We start from the raw sequence: 14014 nt of genomic DNA, 5'->3' as shown, positions 1-14014 counted from the left end.
CATGCGAATCCGTCTATGAATCACTTGCATTATCATGTTATTCGGTGGATAGGTGTGGGCAGAGCCTAAGGCATAGGAAGCATTATAATAGCTTTTCGACGCCGTTTTTTGTTGAGCTTGATGCGTTTCCGCTGGCGGAGGACGATGAGCGCAGACATCCTGATAGAGAAGGGTATCTGAAGTCGGATCTGAAGTGTTGGAGGTGTGGCCAGAATTATGGGTCTAAGTTCGCGCAGCTTAAGGCACATTTGGAAGATGAGTTTGAGGAATGGAAACGGATATAACCCATTTCATATATACTCGATAGTACGCAGAAGCGGGAAGAAAAGATAAGAAGCATTATTAAATGAAGATTTTGATTAATGCACCTATTACCCCCCTATAGTTAAAGATTAAAAGCCTTATCTGCGCCAAACAACTCAACAAATAAGGACACGAAGAGAAGGAAAAGATAATAACCGCCTGCGCCAGTGACTCCGAAGCTCCATACCAAAAAAAGGAAGATGATTTTGTAAGAAAGAGAGCAACGAGGGCCCCTTGACGTAGAATGAGATGAGTCGGTGGACTGGACGGCCATATCTTAAAAGCATAAGGAAGAAAGAGAAGCGAATAAAAGGGTATAAGGAGCGTGAGAAGGCTGCATGGAAACAAGAATAGGATGAAATGAAAATAAGCAGAGAGTGAGAGATACCGAGATCCCGCATCATGCTTGGGTGGTCGTCAAAAGGATCGTGAGATTTCTCGACCGTCTAAGAAATGGGTGGGAAAGAAGGCAGGGGTGGGTGGATGAGAAAAGGTATACTTCCCTCCTTCACAACCGCTTGGAGCTGGCCCGGCGTTCTAGCATGGACCAAAGGCTGGAACCTTCATGGACATCGGGGAGGCGGTAGCCATTGAGCATCTCATTCTCGACGAAGATTGAGGCACGCTTGAACCTCCGGTCGGCGTACTTCTCGTATATGGCTAGATGGTGCTGTTGTGGAGCCTCGCAGCATTCAAGGATGAGGCCGATGAGCTGGTAGAGCTGGCCAAAGGTGTACCCTGAATAGAATACATGGGCAGGGGTCTAGATAGAATGTGTTAGTAAGGGGAAACGAACGAATGAAAATAAGAAATGTAAAAGGGTGGCATAAGTCAATAGGAATGAACATACCCAATCCCCCTTTCTCAACATCAATCTGGCCAGACAGTGGGCACCGGCGGCAGTGAAACTGGGTGGCGTGCCGACAAACCGCTCATCCATAATAGTGAGTTCTAGGAAGTACTTTGCGAGTGTACGGGTTTCCAGGTCATAGTCATCAGCCTTGCTAATTCGACGGAGGAAGCTCATTGGCCCAGGCCATCCGAGCTCAAACTGGAGCATGCTGAGCATGAAACGTTCAGCCTTGAGAATCTCATCGACGGTGTATCCATTGTCAACCATGTAAACGATCTCTTGTACCGAGGGACAGTTTATCTCCTCGTATTTGGCGGCGATAAAGATGGCGGTGGCGCCAACAAGCTGGAGTTTGCCTAGCGAGACAATCTTGCAGGACAAGAACCGGTCGATGTAGTTGACGCAGAGGAAAAGGGTCTCGGGAAGGAGAGAGAAGCGGTGGTGGACCTGGACCAGCCAGTCCATCAGAACAGAGCGCATGGACCACTGTATCTCTGCTTGGTTGTCCATGTAGTGAGCATTTGGCAGGAGTTTTATCTATAAAATAGCATTAGCATTGACATTAATTATCATTAACAAAACGGCAGAGTGGCGTGGAAACATACCTCTAGTTCCCTTAGGTATTGGAAGATCTCTTCTCCATATTCAGCCACCATTGTTGTATCCCGCCACTCTTCGTCGTACTCCTCGACGGAGGTGGTGGATTCCATGATCTGCTTTGCCAGAGCTAGCTCGCGACGGGACTGCAGGCTCATTTTGGGGAAGAGTACCATTGTTGCGCCGCCGGTAGTATTGTCACGGGAGCGGTATGAGCGGGCGGTGGCATAGCCATCTTCGTCATAGTTATCTTCCTCATCCTCTTCCCAGTATTCTTCTGGCTCGGATTGCGCCAGTGTATGATCGTATTTACGCGACGAGGCGGTGATATCACTTGGCCGTTTGGTCAAAGGCCTGGGACCCCTGACACTATCACTGGATACCCTGGTAGCCTTAGGCTTTGCCATCTCGCTGGCGTCCTTTCCGCTGTGATTTGGTCCGGTTGGTCCGGGTTGTACGGTTGCCTTGACAACAGCTTCTTTAGTTGCGGGCTCTTCAGCAATTGCGGTAGCTGCAGGTACCAATTTGGTTACCGGCGCAGGGGCAGATTCTGTAGTGACCGATTTTGGAGCATTTGTCGCGTCCTTGACCGTCTTTTCGACCTCTTTGGATGCTTCAGCAGGCTTCGACGATGCCTCACTCACGGAAGCCTGGGCGTTTGATGTCTTTTCCTGCTGTTGATTCTGTTGCTGTGACTGTTGCTGCTTGCTGGATGGTTCCTCGACGACTGGCTGCAGAATTGGATCTTTGAAGACGGCATTGGCACGTTTGGTCTGAACCTTTTTAGCCTGTGGTTTCTCCGCGCCTGGCTTTATACCGGCATCCACGTTAATGACAGTATTCACTGCTGACTTTGTGCTGATGGAGTGAATGGGGCGCTGAGCTGGGCGAGTGAGACAGATTGGCTTCTCGGTGATTTTGATGCTATCCTTGGAAGGTAGGGAAGAGTCATCCTTGGCAGATCGAAGGGAATTGACGGTGTTGCTAACGTCTCCAAAGGCAGCACGTCTGGCAGGCTCCTTGTTGTTGATGCTGTGGTTGTTGGCCAGAGCCGATAAGGCAGGCGAAGATTTGTTACGGTGATGGATGGTTTTTCCAGCGCGGTTGAAGGCTATCATGTTCTCGTCCACTCGACCGCGAAGGGTGCGAGCAGGTCTCTGGGGCTGATTGTAGGACATCTGTCAGCCAAAACGAGCCTTACAAGTGATAAATTGAGCGGGTAGGAGGGTGTAGATGAAGCAGGGAGGTGACCTGCATCTAAAGGGGGCTGCATACCTTTGCGTCCATGGCGAGTCGGTCAGAGCGACGATGGCGATGAGAGGAAGTATGTCTACTGTCCAGCTATCATCAAGAAGAATAGATGTATCGATATCGAGAGGTAATCTTCTGTGGGATAGTATGCTTGTTGATAAGAATCTCTCACTTGGCCTCAGTTGTTGTTATGTTGTTGTTATGTTGTTGTGGGTGCTGTTGCTAAGGCAGTCGTCAAGGTAAGATAGGCGGGAAGAAAAAAAGGGTCCAGCAGCAGCTACAAGACGGACGTGATTGTTCCTCTGCACTGTCTTGTCTCCCTGAGAGCGAGCTGTCCACGGCTCAATGCTATCTTTCTGCTGGCGGTCGAGCGAGGACGAGAGCGAGAGAGAGCGAGACGCTGTCTTGTCTTGTCTTGAGCTGTCGTCGTCGTCGTCGTCTTCGTCTTGCTTGTGTTTTTTTCTTTTCTTGTTGATGGAAAGAGAAGAAAATAAACAAAGCTAGTTCGTATGCGGTTAGCGCCCGACGGCGGCCTGGCTAAGCAACCAAAGGCTTGGCAGATTACGTCATATAAATAGTCGCGCGGCGTCGCGTCTCCCTCAAGAGCCGCAGGAAGTCGTTTCTGCACGTTAAGCGCGCGCCTGACATGCTGGCTGCAAGATATTTTATCCACGAGCTACGGCGGCCTATGCGACAGGACGGGCGACCTGCTTTCTGGCTCTAAGCGACTGCGGTGGCTGCTGCAGGGAGTTTCGTGGAAAAGCCCCTTTGGCGTGTCGAGAAACACGAAAAGACGCCAGACCACGTGACTGGACTTTGACCACTTTTGCGACAACAAAAGCGAAAAAAGGAGCAAGAGGAAGAAAGACGACGACAACAACGATAAAAGACGGCAAAAGGAGACAGGCGCAGGCAGCATACGGCGGCAGAGAGGACATAAGACAGACGGCGAAGATGCAAGGGACAGAGCGGAGCAGGGCAGAGACAGTCTCCTGACGTCAGGATGGCAGGATGGGCCAGTGAACCCCCATCTTTAGTATACTCCGTAGTGCGGATGGCTTGTCGGGTTCGTCCCGGCGCCGACGCATAGCCAGCCCACCGTTAAACGGCGATGATGCGAGGAGAGAACAGAGAAGGAAAAAAAAAAGGGTCAGGCTGGCATCGCAAGGTCCTCGGAAAGGCTGTCGCTACTAGTATACTGGTCCCTCCAGGGGGTCCTCCTTGCAGGCGCAGGCACGGCCAGAAAGAAACCAGGACGGACATGCTCACTTCGGTCACAGGATCCATCGCAGCGCACAATTATTCCGGAGGCCGCGATCGCAGGAACTTGCGAGAGCCAAGCGGGTTTCACTTTTATTTTACAACAAACATGCATCCAGTCGCCTGCTCTAGCCTATTGTTGTCGCATTCACCAGCTTAGCCGTGGTGCCACCGGGCTCTCGCTGAGATCGCTTCCCCGTCGCTCAGGCCTCAACTGCCGTTTCCCCAGCCAGCACTGTATCAGGAGTTCTCCTAATTTGCTTTTAAAAACATATATGAATGGATGAATATATATAAACATATGGCACCGTCAGAAGGCCCCGTGTATCGCAACCCAAAACGCAAAAAAAGGGGGTCATCACACGACGGCGAGAAGGGAGAACGAACGGTGCGAACCGGCGCCGGCGCAGTAGAAAGGAAGGCAGCTAGAGCAGTGTCTCATCCATGCGACTGGCCATATTGATGCAAGTTTTTTGCGCCGGAGGTTAGCGAAGAAGACAGGATATATTTTCCTTGACTGTTCCATCGATACGGGGTCTGGAGTCGCAAGGCGCAAAAGAAAAGAAAGAAAGGCGAAGAGGAGAGGGAAAGAGTGATTTTAAAGCCTGCATTATATTTCATCAATGCTGGAGCTCTGTTGGGCCGCAGGCTGCCGCTAATATGGACCAGGCCTTGCGGCTTGGGTCTCTTGACTGTCACGGCTTCGTTCGTTCGCCGATGGTTAGACAGCCAGAGATAACAAGACTGCTGCTGCAAGATTAATGCGAGACGACGACAGAGGAAGTTCGTTCAACCTGTTCAGTCTTAAGTTTCTGCGCCTGCGGAGACCGAATGCAGAGCGCAGTGGCCGGCGCATGAAGCAGTCACTTTTATAACCTTCCTCACACTAGATCGCCAGCGCCACCACGATGCCATGGGATCTATCTCAACTATCGCCCAAGCACGGCCAGCAGGAGGACAGGCGAGCAGGCGAAACATGAAACTATTGACCCTCCATTTGGTTGGTTGGGATTTTATTATTGGGGGGATTTTGGTTTTGGTTTGCTTATTGCTATTTATTATTATTATCTCAGCTCCCACTCCTGCGCTGCCCTTTCGGCTCTGCTGCTCTGCCACGTCAGGGAACGAAGGGGCCGCCCTGTTCCTCGATCGCTCGGGTTACTCTTCGGAAAACCTTCCTGACTCCTCTTTCCCTCTGGCCCCCCATCCCTGTCCACTTGGAGACAGGACCGCCAGCTTTGGGGAGTCTCGGAAGTGTAGGAGAAAGAAGGGAGACCGGGGTGGGCATTAGAGGATCAGCCCGTCAACGTCCTCAGTTCCCCCCGGCCGCTGGATACTTGAACAACGCATTGAAGGTCCGCCCTGTCCCCTAGCTATGCGGTATCGAATCGAATCGAAGAGTGCGAAAACTATGTATGGTTTGACTACACAACTTAACACACACACCCCTTGTTGCGCAGTGTGCCGCTGGTGTTGAGCGTGGCCAACCCAAGCTGCAGAACTCGGGTGGATCGTCGCAAAGACATGGCAAATGGACCCAATCCCAGGCGCATTTAGGTTACAGGTTCTTTTCTCCCAGGATTAACGACGGGCTCTGCTTTGAAGGCAGGCAAGTCAATCAGCAATCAGCAATCAGCAATCAGCAATCAGCAGTCAGCACCCAGCACCCAGCAGCATCAAGCAGCACAGCAAAAAGGAGGACTGCCGAACTTCTCCGGGGACGGGGAGGGGGGCGGGCACCAGCTCATATACTTCCGGGCTGGCCCTTTTGATAGTTACAACTAGTTTACTGTCTTGGGAGGAAGGCTTTCCGCCGATTCTAGATGGACACAAACGACGGGCTGACAGTGACTGACTGACTGACTGGCGGACCAAACTGGCTGACGGTTGATAGACGACCTGACAGCAGCGCTGAGCGCATTAACAGCAGCAGCATCATGAGGTATCATTGGGCCCCGTGCCTTACTTGCGCATAAAGATCCTGACCGAGTCTCCTGTCTGTCTGGCTCTCGTTTGGGCAGCGGATGCGCATAGCATAGTTCGGCTCGTAGAAGGGGGATATGATAGACAAGACGTACATACGTACCGTAGAAACAGGTCGCAGTCATAACCATAAGACAGTCGTAGACAGCCCAGCCCAAGTCCGGCGCCTCCGTCAAAACCCATTCTAGAGCCCTTTTTCCCTTTCGAAAAGAGCAAATGAATAACGAATACTGCATAAGTAACTAACTAGCTGAGATAACTAACCTCGTCGCTGACCTGGCCGGCGGTGGTGTGAAACCTCCTCCACCGTTCGTTCGCAACCTACATCCACACACCTTTCTTCCTCCCTCGACCCTCGCACCAGACCCAACAAACCTCGCCGGCCAGCCTGGATATCGCAGACTGGCTTCGTCTTGCCGCTTGCTCAGTAGCCACGGATCTGGTGGTAAGCCCTCGCTCTCGTCTGCCCTTCAAAGCCGCTTCTATAATCTTGCCGCTGATCTCCATTCTGTGACAGGACCCAGACATCTCACAGCGCCCCCAAGGCCATCATCACCACCTCTCCAGCACCCAGCGTCTTCAGGACAGACTCCCAGGAGAGGCTCGTTGGCATCTTGCGATCCATCTCTCGCTGTCTTCGCCGACTGTAGGTATCTCCCTGGCCGTCGTGGTCCCTATCTCCTGTCCGCTCGCTCCGTCGTCTCGAAGGGCCATGTTTTCCCCTACCCGGGGGACAACACACAACACACACCTTTGTCTGCCTGGAATAGGAGGCCTCTGTCTGCTCTATTGACAGGTCGGCAGCACACAATTATCCATTTTCCTGCCTTCTATTGTCTGGACCGACTGCTAACAGCTGGCCTTCTTTTCTATTTATGCAGCTCGCCTTGCTCGTCGCCGGTTATCCTGCCCTACTAGAAATTTCCACTCTCACCGGCACTTCTTCCATCAAGCCAGCGGATATACCTCCAACACTATCTCTCTGCAGCCAGACCTGTCTCCCTGACCGGATTATACGCTCGATTCCCTACCTCCTGACACCTTCATTCTCGTCTGTTTCTCCTGATACTTGTATGGGAACGGCATAACCAAAGTGTCGGTCTCCCATACCACGGCCTCTCGTCGCATTCGCTCGCCTGCACCGTCAGCGAAGCCATCGCCCAGCAGTTCGAGGCAAGAATCCATCGGAAATGCCTCAGGAACCGCGGGTGAGAATGCATCCCTCGGCTCATGACTGCGAGGTGTCAGGATCTGGCGGTCCGGCCCCCGAGAGCCAGCAGTACTATGACGAGCCCAAGGGTGGCCGTCTGGTCAAACATGAGTCTCCTTCGAACCCGTCTCCCAAGCATGTGGCCTTTGAGCTGCTGCTTGACGAGTCCTCGAAGATGCGAGCTCGCATTCCGATGAGAGTCCAGATCTACCCCCATGACACTACAGACTCTATTGTCACTACGGTCAAAAATTTCTATGGCATCTACGAAGGCACCGCCAGCGGCGTTAGCTTTGAGGACCAGGACGGCAACACACTCATTGCTCGCTACGAGAACCTCAAAAACAGCATGACCGTCTATGTCCGAGTGATACCGAACCATCATTACCCTGAACAGCACTCACCACCATCATACTATGCCGTCTCTCCCATGGACAACTACTCTCGACCTACTCTCGGCGAACCGTTCTCTATGCCACCTCCCCAGGGCAACCAGGTAGTCAACTATGGCCAATCGGTTTCCCGTCCTACCTCGCGCGCTGCTGCTGGAAAGCGAAGCGTCTCCCCTCCTGCCCGAGGTCGCCGAAGCGCCTCCAGGCAGAAATCCTCTCGAGCAGGTGTCAAGAGCCGTGGCTCAAGCAGTCATGGAAGCTTCCACGACGACTCACATATGCCTTGCAGCGATAGTGATGGCGGCCATAGCTCAGTAAACGGCACAAGACGGCCCAAGAGTGAGCATTTTGGCAGTGCTGATATCAGCATGGACAACATCCTCCAGGATGGCAGAAGGAAGCGCCCGAAGTTTGAGAGTTCCGTAAGTATAAAACCTTCCAAGGCATAAACCGCCTGTTCTATATATTTTTTCGATATTAATGTATTTTATCCTAGGAACTTCCCTTGTTTGCTCCTCCTCAAGTGCCTCGGACGACTTCGGCATCTTCCATCTCCCCCCAGCGACGCTCCCTTGCACCCGATGCCTCGCCTTTCGCAAGGCCCAACCAGAACGCTTTCAGCGGCTACCAGGCGCTTGCATCTCCTCAAGGCTTTGGTAGCCATGAGAAACTGCATTCTCTTCAGAATGGAAACGGGAATAACCCATATGCGACCCCAACCGTACCACATCATGGCCACAGGCTACGGAATCGTGCCAACTCCAACACAGCGGTACACTACGCCACCCCAGTGAACGGCCATGGTATCTTGCCTACTCCTGACCCAACCATTGCCAGCTGCATCTCGGACGAAGACGTTGCGATGCAGCTCATCAGGCTTGGAGACACGTCTAACTTCTCCCACGGCCGCAACTCCACCTCAACCGTTGACGATGCATTCAGCGGCATCGCGGACGCTGCCTCGTCCACTGGTGCAACCACAGACATATCTGATGTTAGTGGTGATGAAACCGATCTTCCTACCAAGATGAGAGAGCGTCGTGCCTCAAGCAGCTCTCTCCCAGCGTTGTCGAAGAAGCACAAGACATTGGACGAGATTCTTCCTAGCTGTGAAAGCAGCGATCCTGCCAGCGATGATATTGATGGCGAATATCAAAACTTCGCTTCTCAGGATAACATCAAGAGCGAGTATGATGATGATCCATCATATGAGGCACAGTCTTCTCGAGCTAAGCGTGCAAGGAAGTCAGCCAGTGCAACCACTGCATCAACCACGACCAAGAGCAGTGGAGCAAAGCAGGCCTCTACGGCTAAAGGAGGTCGCAATGCAAAGCACCGCTCTGCCCCTGCTTCTCGCAAGGGTAAGCAGGCCCCAACTAGCTCTGCCAAACCAGTGCCGCCACCACTACTCCCAGCCACGGCGCAGCAGGGAGGAGGAGTCAACTTCCACAACCAGCTGGCTGCTGATGAAGAGGATCTCTCGACAAAGCCACGCTGTCAGAGATGCCGAAAGAGCAAGAAGGGCTGTGACCGCCAGCGCCCCTGTCAGAGATGCAAGGATGCCGGTATCGGCATCGAGGGATGCATCAGCGAGGACGAGAATAACGGTCGCAAGGGCCGATACGGGCGCCATATGGGTGTCTCCGTCAAGAAGGACCCTTCTGCCATCGTTGCGAAGGCCCAAGAGGCGCAGGACACTGCCGTCCAAACTCCCACTTCGTCTTCCGCCACAGCGGCCCCGGACAAGAGCAAGAAGCGGAAGCGCTGATCGTGACAATGCGAGTCTCTAGGCGCCTCAACCAAGCCTTCTTTCTACGCTCGCCTTCACTATCGTCTCACCACTGTTTTGACGTTATCTGTTCTAGAGCAGCGACCACAAAAGCACAGGAGGCGCATCGAATATCCCTTCGTGCAAGCACATATCTTTCGTCACCGATGCATGCGTTTGCTATTCGAGTTTCGGCTATACCAATGACTTGTGTTTATACCAGCGAAAAAAACAGACAAATCAACCCACCCCTTAAGCAGTTGTTAACATCAAATTATCATCATTATAGACTTCGATTCTTGTTCCTTTTATCTTTCTTATTCTCTTTCTTTTCCTCTGTCAAAGGGTGGCTTGCGTGTTTCTTGTAACCTCTGTCTGCCTCAAACTAACTACCACCGGTCGAATCCCAACATTCACATCTATTTCTCTGCGTTTATCTACTGCAAGTATCATCCGGCCATCATCATTTCTTATTTATGCCAATTGCGACTGTCATTAACATCAAAGGCGCTGCGAGTTTTGTGTTTCTTGTGCTGCATTTACAACCTTTTGCTTGCCTTCGCTCTCTAAATCATGTACCTACCGCGGAGTTGCTGTCTTGTTTTAATCTCAAATTTCAAAATTTTCCTTCTTTTTCTTTCCTTTGCTTCTCTTCATTGTCTCTCACTATCTCATCACGGCCTCTCTGAGCCGATGTGGATGAGGTTCTATCTACACAGACTGTATCAGTCACATTATCGACTCTGATATTGCTTGCTTTAAAAGAAACCACAGGGAAACAATGATTGCTTCTGGTCTCTTGTGTCCTCTACAGCTATGGCTTGGGCTTCCCTCCCGATTGACCCGTTGACTACAATAGCACCTTATTTTGTTTATTTATTGGAATCAATGGGCAATTTGATATATCAATTCTTCTTATTCTTTGCTCGAAAGTCGATCAATAGCCGGTAACTTTGGTAATAATACGCCTAGAATCTAGCGCCAAGAATTGAAATTTGGTGTGTATTGTAATTGGCATACAACCAGAAAATTACACCGAATTATGACTTCAAAAATTCATTTTTTGTCGCAAACAGGTTGAAGCTTTGCAAAGGAGCTTTTGCTTGACTGATTCCCCGGCGTTTCTTAATGAATTTTTAAACAGAGACAGTTGCCTCCTATAGTCGCATATTTTTCCCGGGCTTTTTCTGTTCTCTCGATATCCCCATCAGTCAAGAAACATGCCACCAAACCCCCCGCCAAATAGACCGCCCGCCGGGAGACAGCAACCAAGCGGTTCAGAAAGCTCCTCGGCTACACCAGGTCCATCAGGGATGGGAGGAACAGGCCGTGGAGGCTCAGCAAGCGGCAGAGGACGACCAGTGCAGCGATTACAATCTCTCAAGAAACGGACGCCAGGCGGTAGCCTTGTGCCGCTGAACGCAGATGGTTCAACGCCCAAACCAACGCTGAAATTTCAACCGAAGGTGGTGACACGAAAGAGCAAAGAGGAACGAGAAGCGCTTGAGAATCTCGAAGCTCAGAGGTTACGGGAAAGAATATCTGCGGCCAATGCAGCTCGGCGGACAACTCGAGGAGGAGATCGAGGCAGAGGTAGAGGTCGTGGCAGGGGCGGAGCGAGTGGTGCATCTGGCCCTCTGGGAGAAGGAGCCGGACATGGACGACATGGAGGTGCTTGGAAGGGCAAAGGCGGCCGTTCAGGCAAAATATCTGGCTTTTATGGAGTGAAGAATGAGGGCGGCGCAGATGGGGAGCAGATTGGTGGAGATATCTCTTCTGATGAAGGAAGCGACTACGGACTACGGTTTAGCATCGACCATATCAACCTCGAGAGTGACTCGGAAGTGGAAGCACTCGGGTCTGGGGGGATTGGAAAGGGCAAGACCGCGATGGGAAAATCTACACCTACGGGTGGAAACCGTGGACTTCGGCCTGTGCGAGTTGAGAGACATGAACACGTTGAACGGTCCATTGGCCTTCCTACTGAAGCAAGCACAAGCGTAAGCAAGTCTGCTGAGCTCAGGAAGAAGGCAAAGGAGAAGGCTGGGGCTGCAGACGATAGCCTGTTTGTCGAGGATGACCAGTCTGATGATTCTGATGCTGAAGGAGGTGATGATGAAGTGGTTATGAGAGATATAAAGGAGTCTGATCCTACAAAAGATGGGCCCCAGATCAAAGCAGAACCCACTGATGACGATGCCATTATTGACGATAGCATTCCGCCTGCTGCGTCTGAAGAAGTTGTCCCAAAGCCACGAATTAAACCAAAGAAGGCCAAGGATCCAAGGAAGAAGCTACAGACAGAAGAAGAACGACAAGAATATGACCGTTACGAAGAGGACATTGACTACTTGAGGTCTACCCTTGGAACCCTCCCTACAACAGCAGGAAATGCGCCTGACACCTCAGTTACAGCCGAAGTTGAGAAGAAGGACGAGGCAGACGCTGAGACGGATGCAAAGCCAACCACGGATGAACGCCAGGGCCAGCTCTTCCTACTCCAGTTCCCACCGATGACTCCCAACCTGGTGCCACCAACACGTGAGAAGGAGAGTGCAGCTGGGCAAGGCGAAGAAGCTGTCGCCGAATCTGCCGCAGCACCGGCACCGGCAGCTCAAGGGTCTGTGGCTATTAAAGAGGAAGAAGGCGCTGCCAACCCGGCTTCCACGGCCAGCACAGCACCTCCCCTCGTCACAGCAACAAACAGCACTTTACCGCGGGGACGAGTAGGGAAGCTGAACATACACCGGTCCGGCAAAGCAACCATCGACTGGGGCGGAGTCAACTTTGAGCTCACCAAGGGTAGCACCGTCGGTTTCATACAGGATGCTGTGATACTGTCTGACAACATGGCCGGGAGCGCTGATGGGGGCGCCTCAACCCGCGACAAGAAGCTCTGGGCCATGTCTCAGGTCACTGGCAAGTTCGTTGTTACTCCAGACTGGGATAAGATCCTGGATGAATGATTTGGCTGCCTGGTTGCTACCAGCCTGCTGGTCTTCTCGAGTCCCATCCCATACTACACCCACATACTACACTCAGGGCCGTCATTTCCCCCTTAACGAAACTACAATCACCACCATCATCCGGGCGTCCAGCTACGACCACCAGCAACAGCACCGTCTCTTTCATCCGTCTGCCAACCAGCCGCTCATCCTCATCTTTTCACCTCCTTCCCTCCGCTTCACTTTCTCCTGGCTTTTCTCTTCTTGGTGAAACAGTTTTATATTAGCATGTCTTCCACGTGACCGTCTTACGTGTTGTCAACACCAGCGAAAACAAAAAAGGAGCGAACTTTCTACCAAACATCGAAAGCATCAAACGCAGCAAACCGAACGGCAGCCATGAATATTGAGACAGCTCACTAATCGAACGTCAATTACTCATATTCCATCGTTTATTGCGCCATCGTCTTTCATTCGAGCTCGCACGACTTTACTGAGCGCACATTCTCACGCACTCGCCACACGAACAACCTCCTGTCACCTCCTGAATATTTATCAATTCGCATCGGCCTGCCGGGTGGAATAATCGTGTATTTCGAGCAACATGCGGCTCTCAAATAGCCCGGTCTACATACTGGCAGCATGCTCTCTTCTATCTACAGCTGTCTTTGCGGCTGACCACGCCCAACCTGAAGCTTTACCCACACGGGGCAAGGGAGTGCGCTCTAACAACGAGCACGATTATTCCGCCCCAGAGCCAAGCGCTGTTATCGAGAAACGAGCCATAGTCGATGCGCCAGCAGATCCAGTGCCAACAGTGCCTATCCAGGTCTCGCCGGTCACAATGGTTTGGGTCGACGGAGTACAGGTGCCTTACACACAAACATTCCCGCCCTTCCCTGACCCATGGCCGTCCCCGAAACCCGGACAGATTGGCCTGGGTAATATTCAGGGAGAAGTCGGAAAGACGACCACGATTAAAGCTCGCAGCCTCCCTACGGACGAGCCTGAGCTTGAGCCAGTGTTTGCGCGCCAGTGCCGAACACTCGAATGCGGTAAAAGCCGTGAGCAGAAAGCGGAGAGAGCTGAGGATGAAAACAATGCTTGATCTTGGGACGGACACTTGAGTGTTATTGCGCGGAGTTATGCGGCCTTCGACGTTTTCTTACCTTCAAACGGCGCGGCGGATTTTGGTTTAATGATTTGATATTTATGCCATCACTGGCAAGCATATATATGGAGTTTTTGGGGCAGCTTCCTGCCATTTAGACATGTACAACATCTTTTTTACTTCTTCATCCTTCGACGTCTTCTGCTTCTACTTTTATTCTCCTGCTTCTACTGCTTCCAGGATGTTGCTGGTTAGTCCTAGCTAGGACGGAATATCAACCTCCACACCCCAGATCTCTATCCACATCCACGGGCCCTGCATCCTGGCGCCTCCGTGGCTAT

The 14014-nt window shown here is 51.9% G+C and overlaps 6 protein-coding genes across 6 annotated transcripts in view; 4 read left to right on the top strand and 2 right to left on the bottom strand.

The window, feature by feature from the left end:
* MGYG_07812 (hypothetical protein) overlaps nt 1-284 on the top strand; it is a gene marked incomplete at both ends in the record, with an annotated part of 751 nt that extends 467 nt beyond the window's left edge. The window contains one exon of the mRNA XM_003170520.1: nt 81-284. Coding sequence (XP_003170568.1) covers nt 81-284 — 204 coding nt within the window. The remainder of the gene's footprint in view (nt 1-80) is intronic.
* A 527-nt stretch (nt 285-811) lies between these two features.
* On the bottom strand, nt 812-3040 carry MGYG_07811 (G2/mitotic-specific cyclin-3; the record flags this gene model as incomplete). Its single annotated transcript, XM_003170519.1, has 4 exons — nt 812-1066; nt 1154-1693; nt 1762-2931; nt 3029-3040. The coding sequence occupies 4 exons, from the start codon at nt 3038-3040 to the stop codon at nt 812-814; spliced, it is 1977 nt and encodes a 658-aa protein (XP_003170567.1).
* Nucleotides 3041-6045: 3005 nt separating this feature from the next.
* MGYG_07810 (hypothetical protein) lies at nt 6046-6754 on the bottom strand (the record flags this gene model as incomplete). Its single annotated transcript, XM_003170518.1, has 2 exons — nt 6046-6431; nt 6583-6754. The coding sequence occupies 2 exons, from the start codon at nt 6752-6754 to the stop codon at nt 6046-6048; spliced, it is 558 nt and encodes a 185-aa protein (XP_003170566.1).
* A 683-nt stretch (nt 6755-7437) lies between these two features.
* Nucleotides 7438-9617, top strand: MGYG_07809 (hypothetical protein; the record flags this gene model as incomplete). Its single annotated transcript, XM_003170517.1, has 2 exons — nt 7438-8271; nt 8346-9617. The coding sequence occupies 2 exons, from the start codon at nt 7438-7440 to the stop codon at nt 9615-9617; spliced, it is 2106 nt and encodes a 701-aa protein (XP_003170565.1).
* Nucleotides 9618-10837: 1220 nt separating this feature from the next.
* Nucleotides 10838-12583, top strand: MGYG_07808 (hypothetical protein; the record flags this gene model as incomplete). Its single annotated transcript, XM_003170516.1, has 1 exon — nt 10838-12583. One exon carries the CDS (start codon nt 10838-10840, stop codon nt 12581-12583), a length of 1746 nt encoding a protein of 581 aa, XP_003170564.1.
* A 583-nt stretch (nt 12584-13166) lies between these two features.
* On the top strand, nt 13167-13670 carry MGYG_07807 (hypothetical protein; the record flags this gene model as incomplete). The annotated part of the gene is made up of 1 exon (XM_003170515.1): nt 13167-13670. One exon carries the CDS (start codon nt 13167-13169, stop codon nt 13668-13670), a length of 504 nt encoding a protein of 167 aa, XP_003170563.1.
* Between the last annotated feature and the right edge of the window lie 344 nt (nt 13671-14014).

This window comes from Nannizzia gypsea, genomic scaffold, assembly GCF_000150975.2.
Source record: "Nannizzia gypsea CBS 118893 supercont1.7 genomic scaffold, whole genome shotgun sequence".
In the NCBI taxonomy this organism is placed as follows: domain Eukaryota; kingdom Fungi; phylum Ascomycota; class Eurotiomycetes; order Onygenales; family Arthrodermataceae; genus Nannizzia; species Nannizzia gypsea.
The sequence above is the reverse complement of the archived record's forward strand: the minus strand, read 5'-3'. Positions and strand labels throughout refer to the sequence as shown.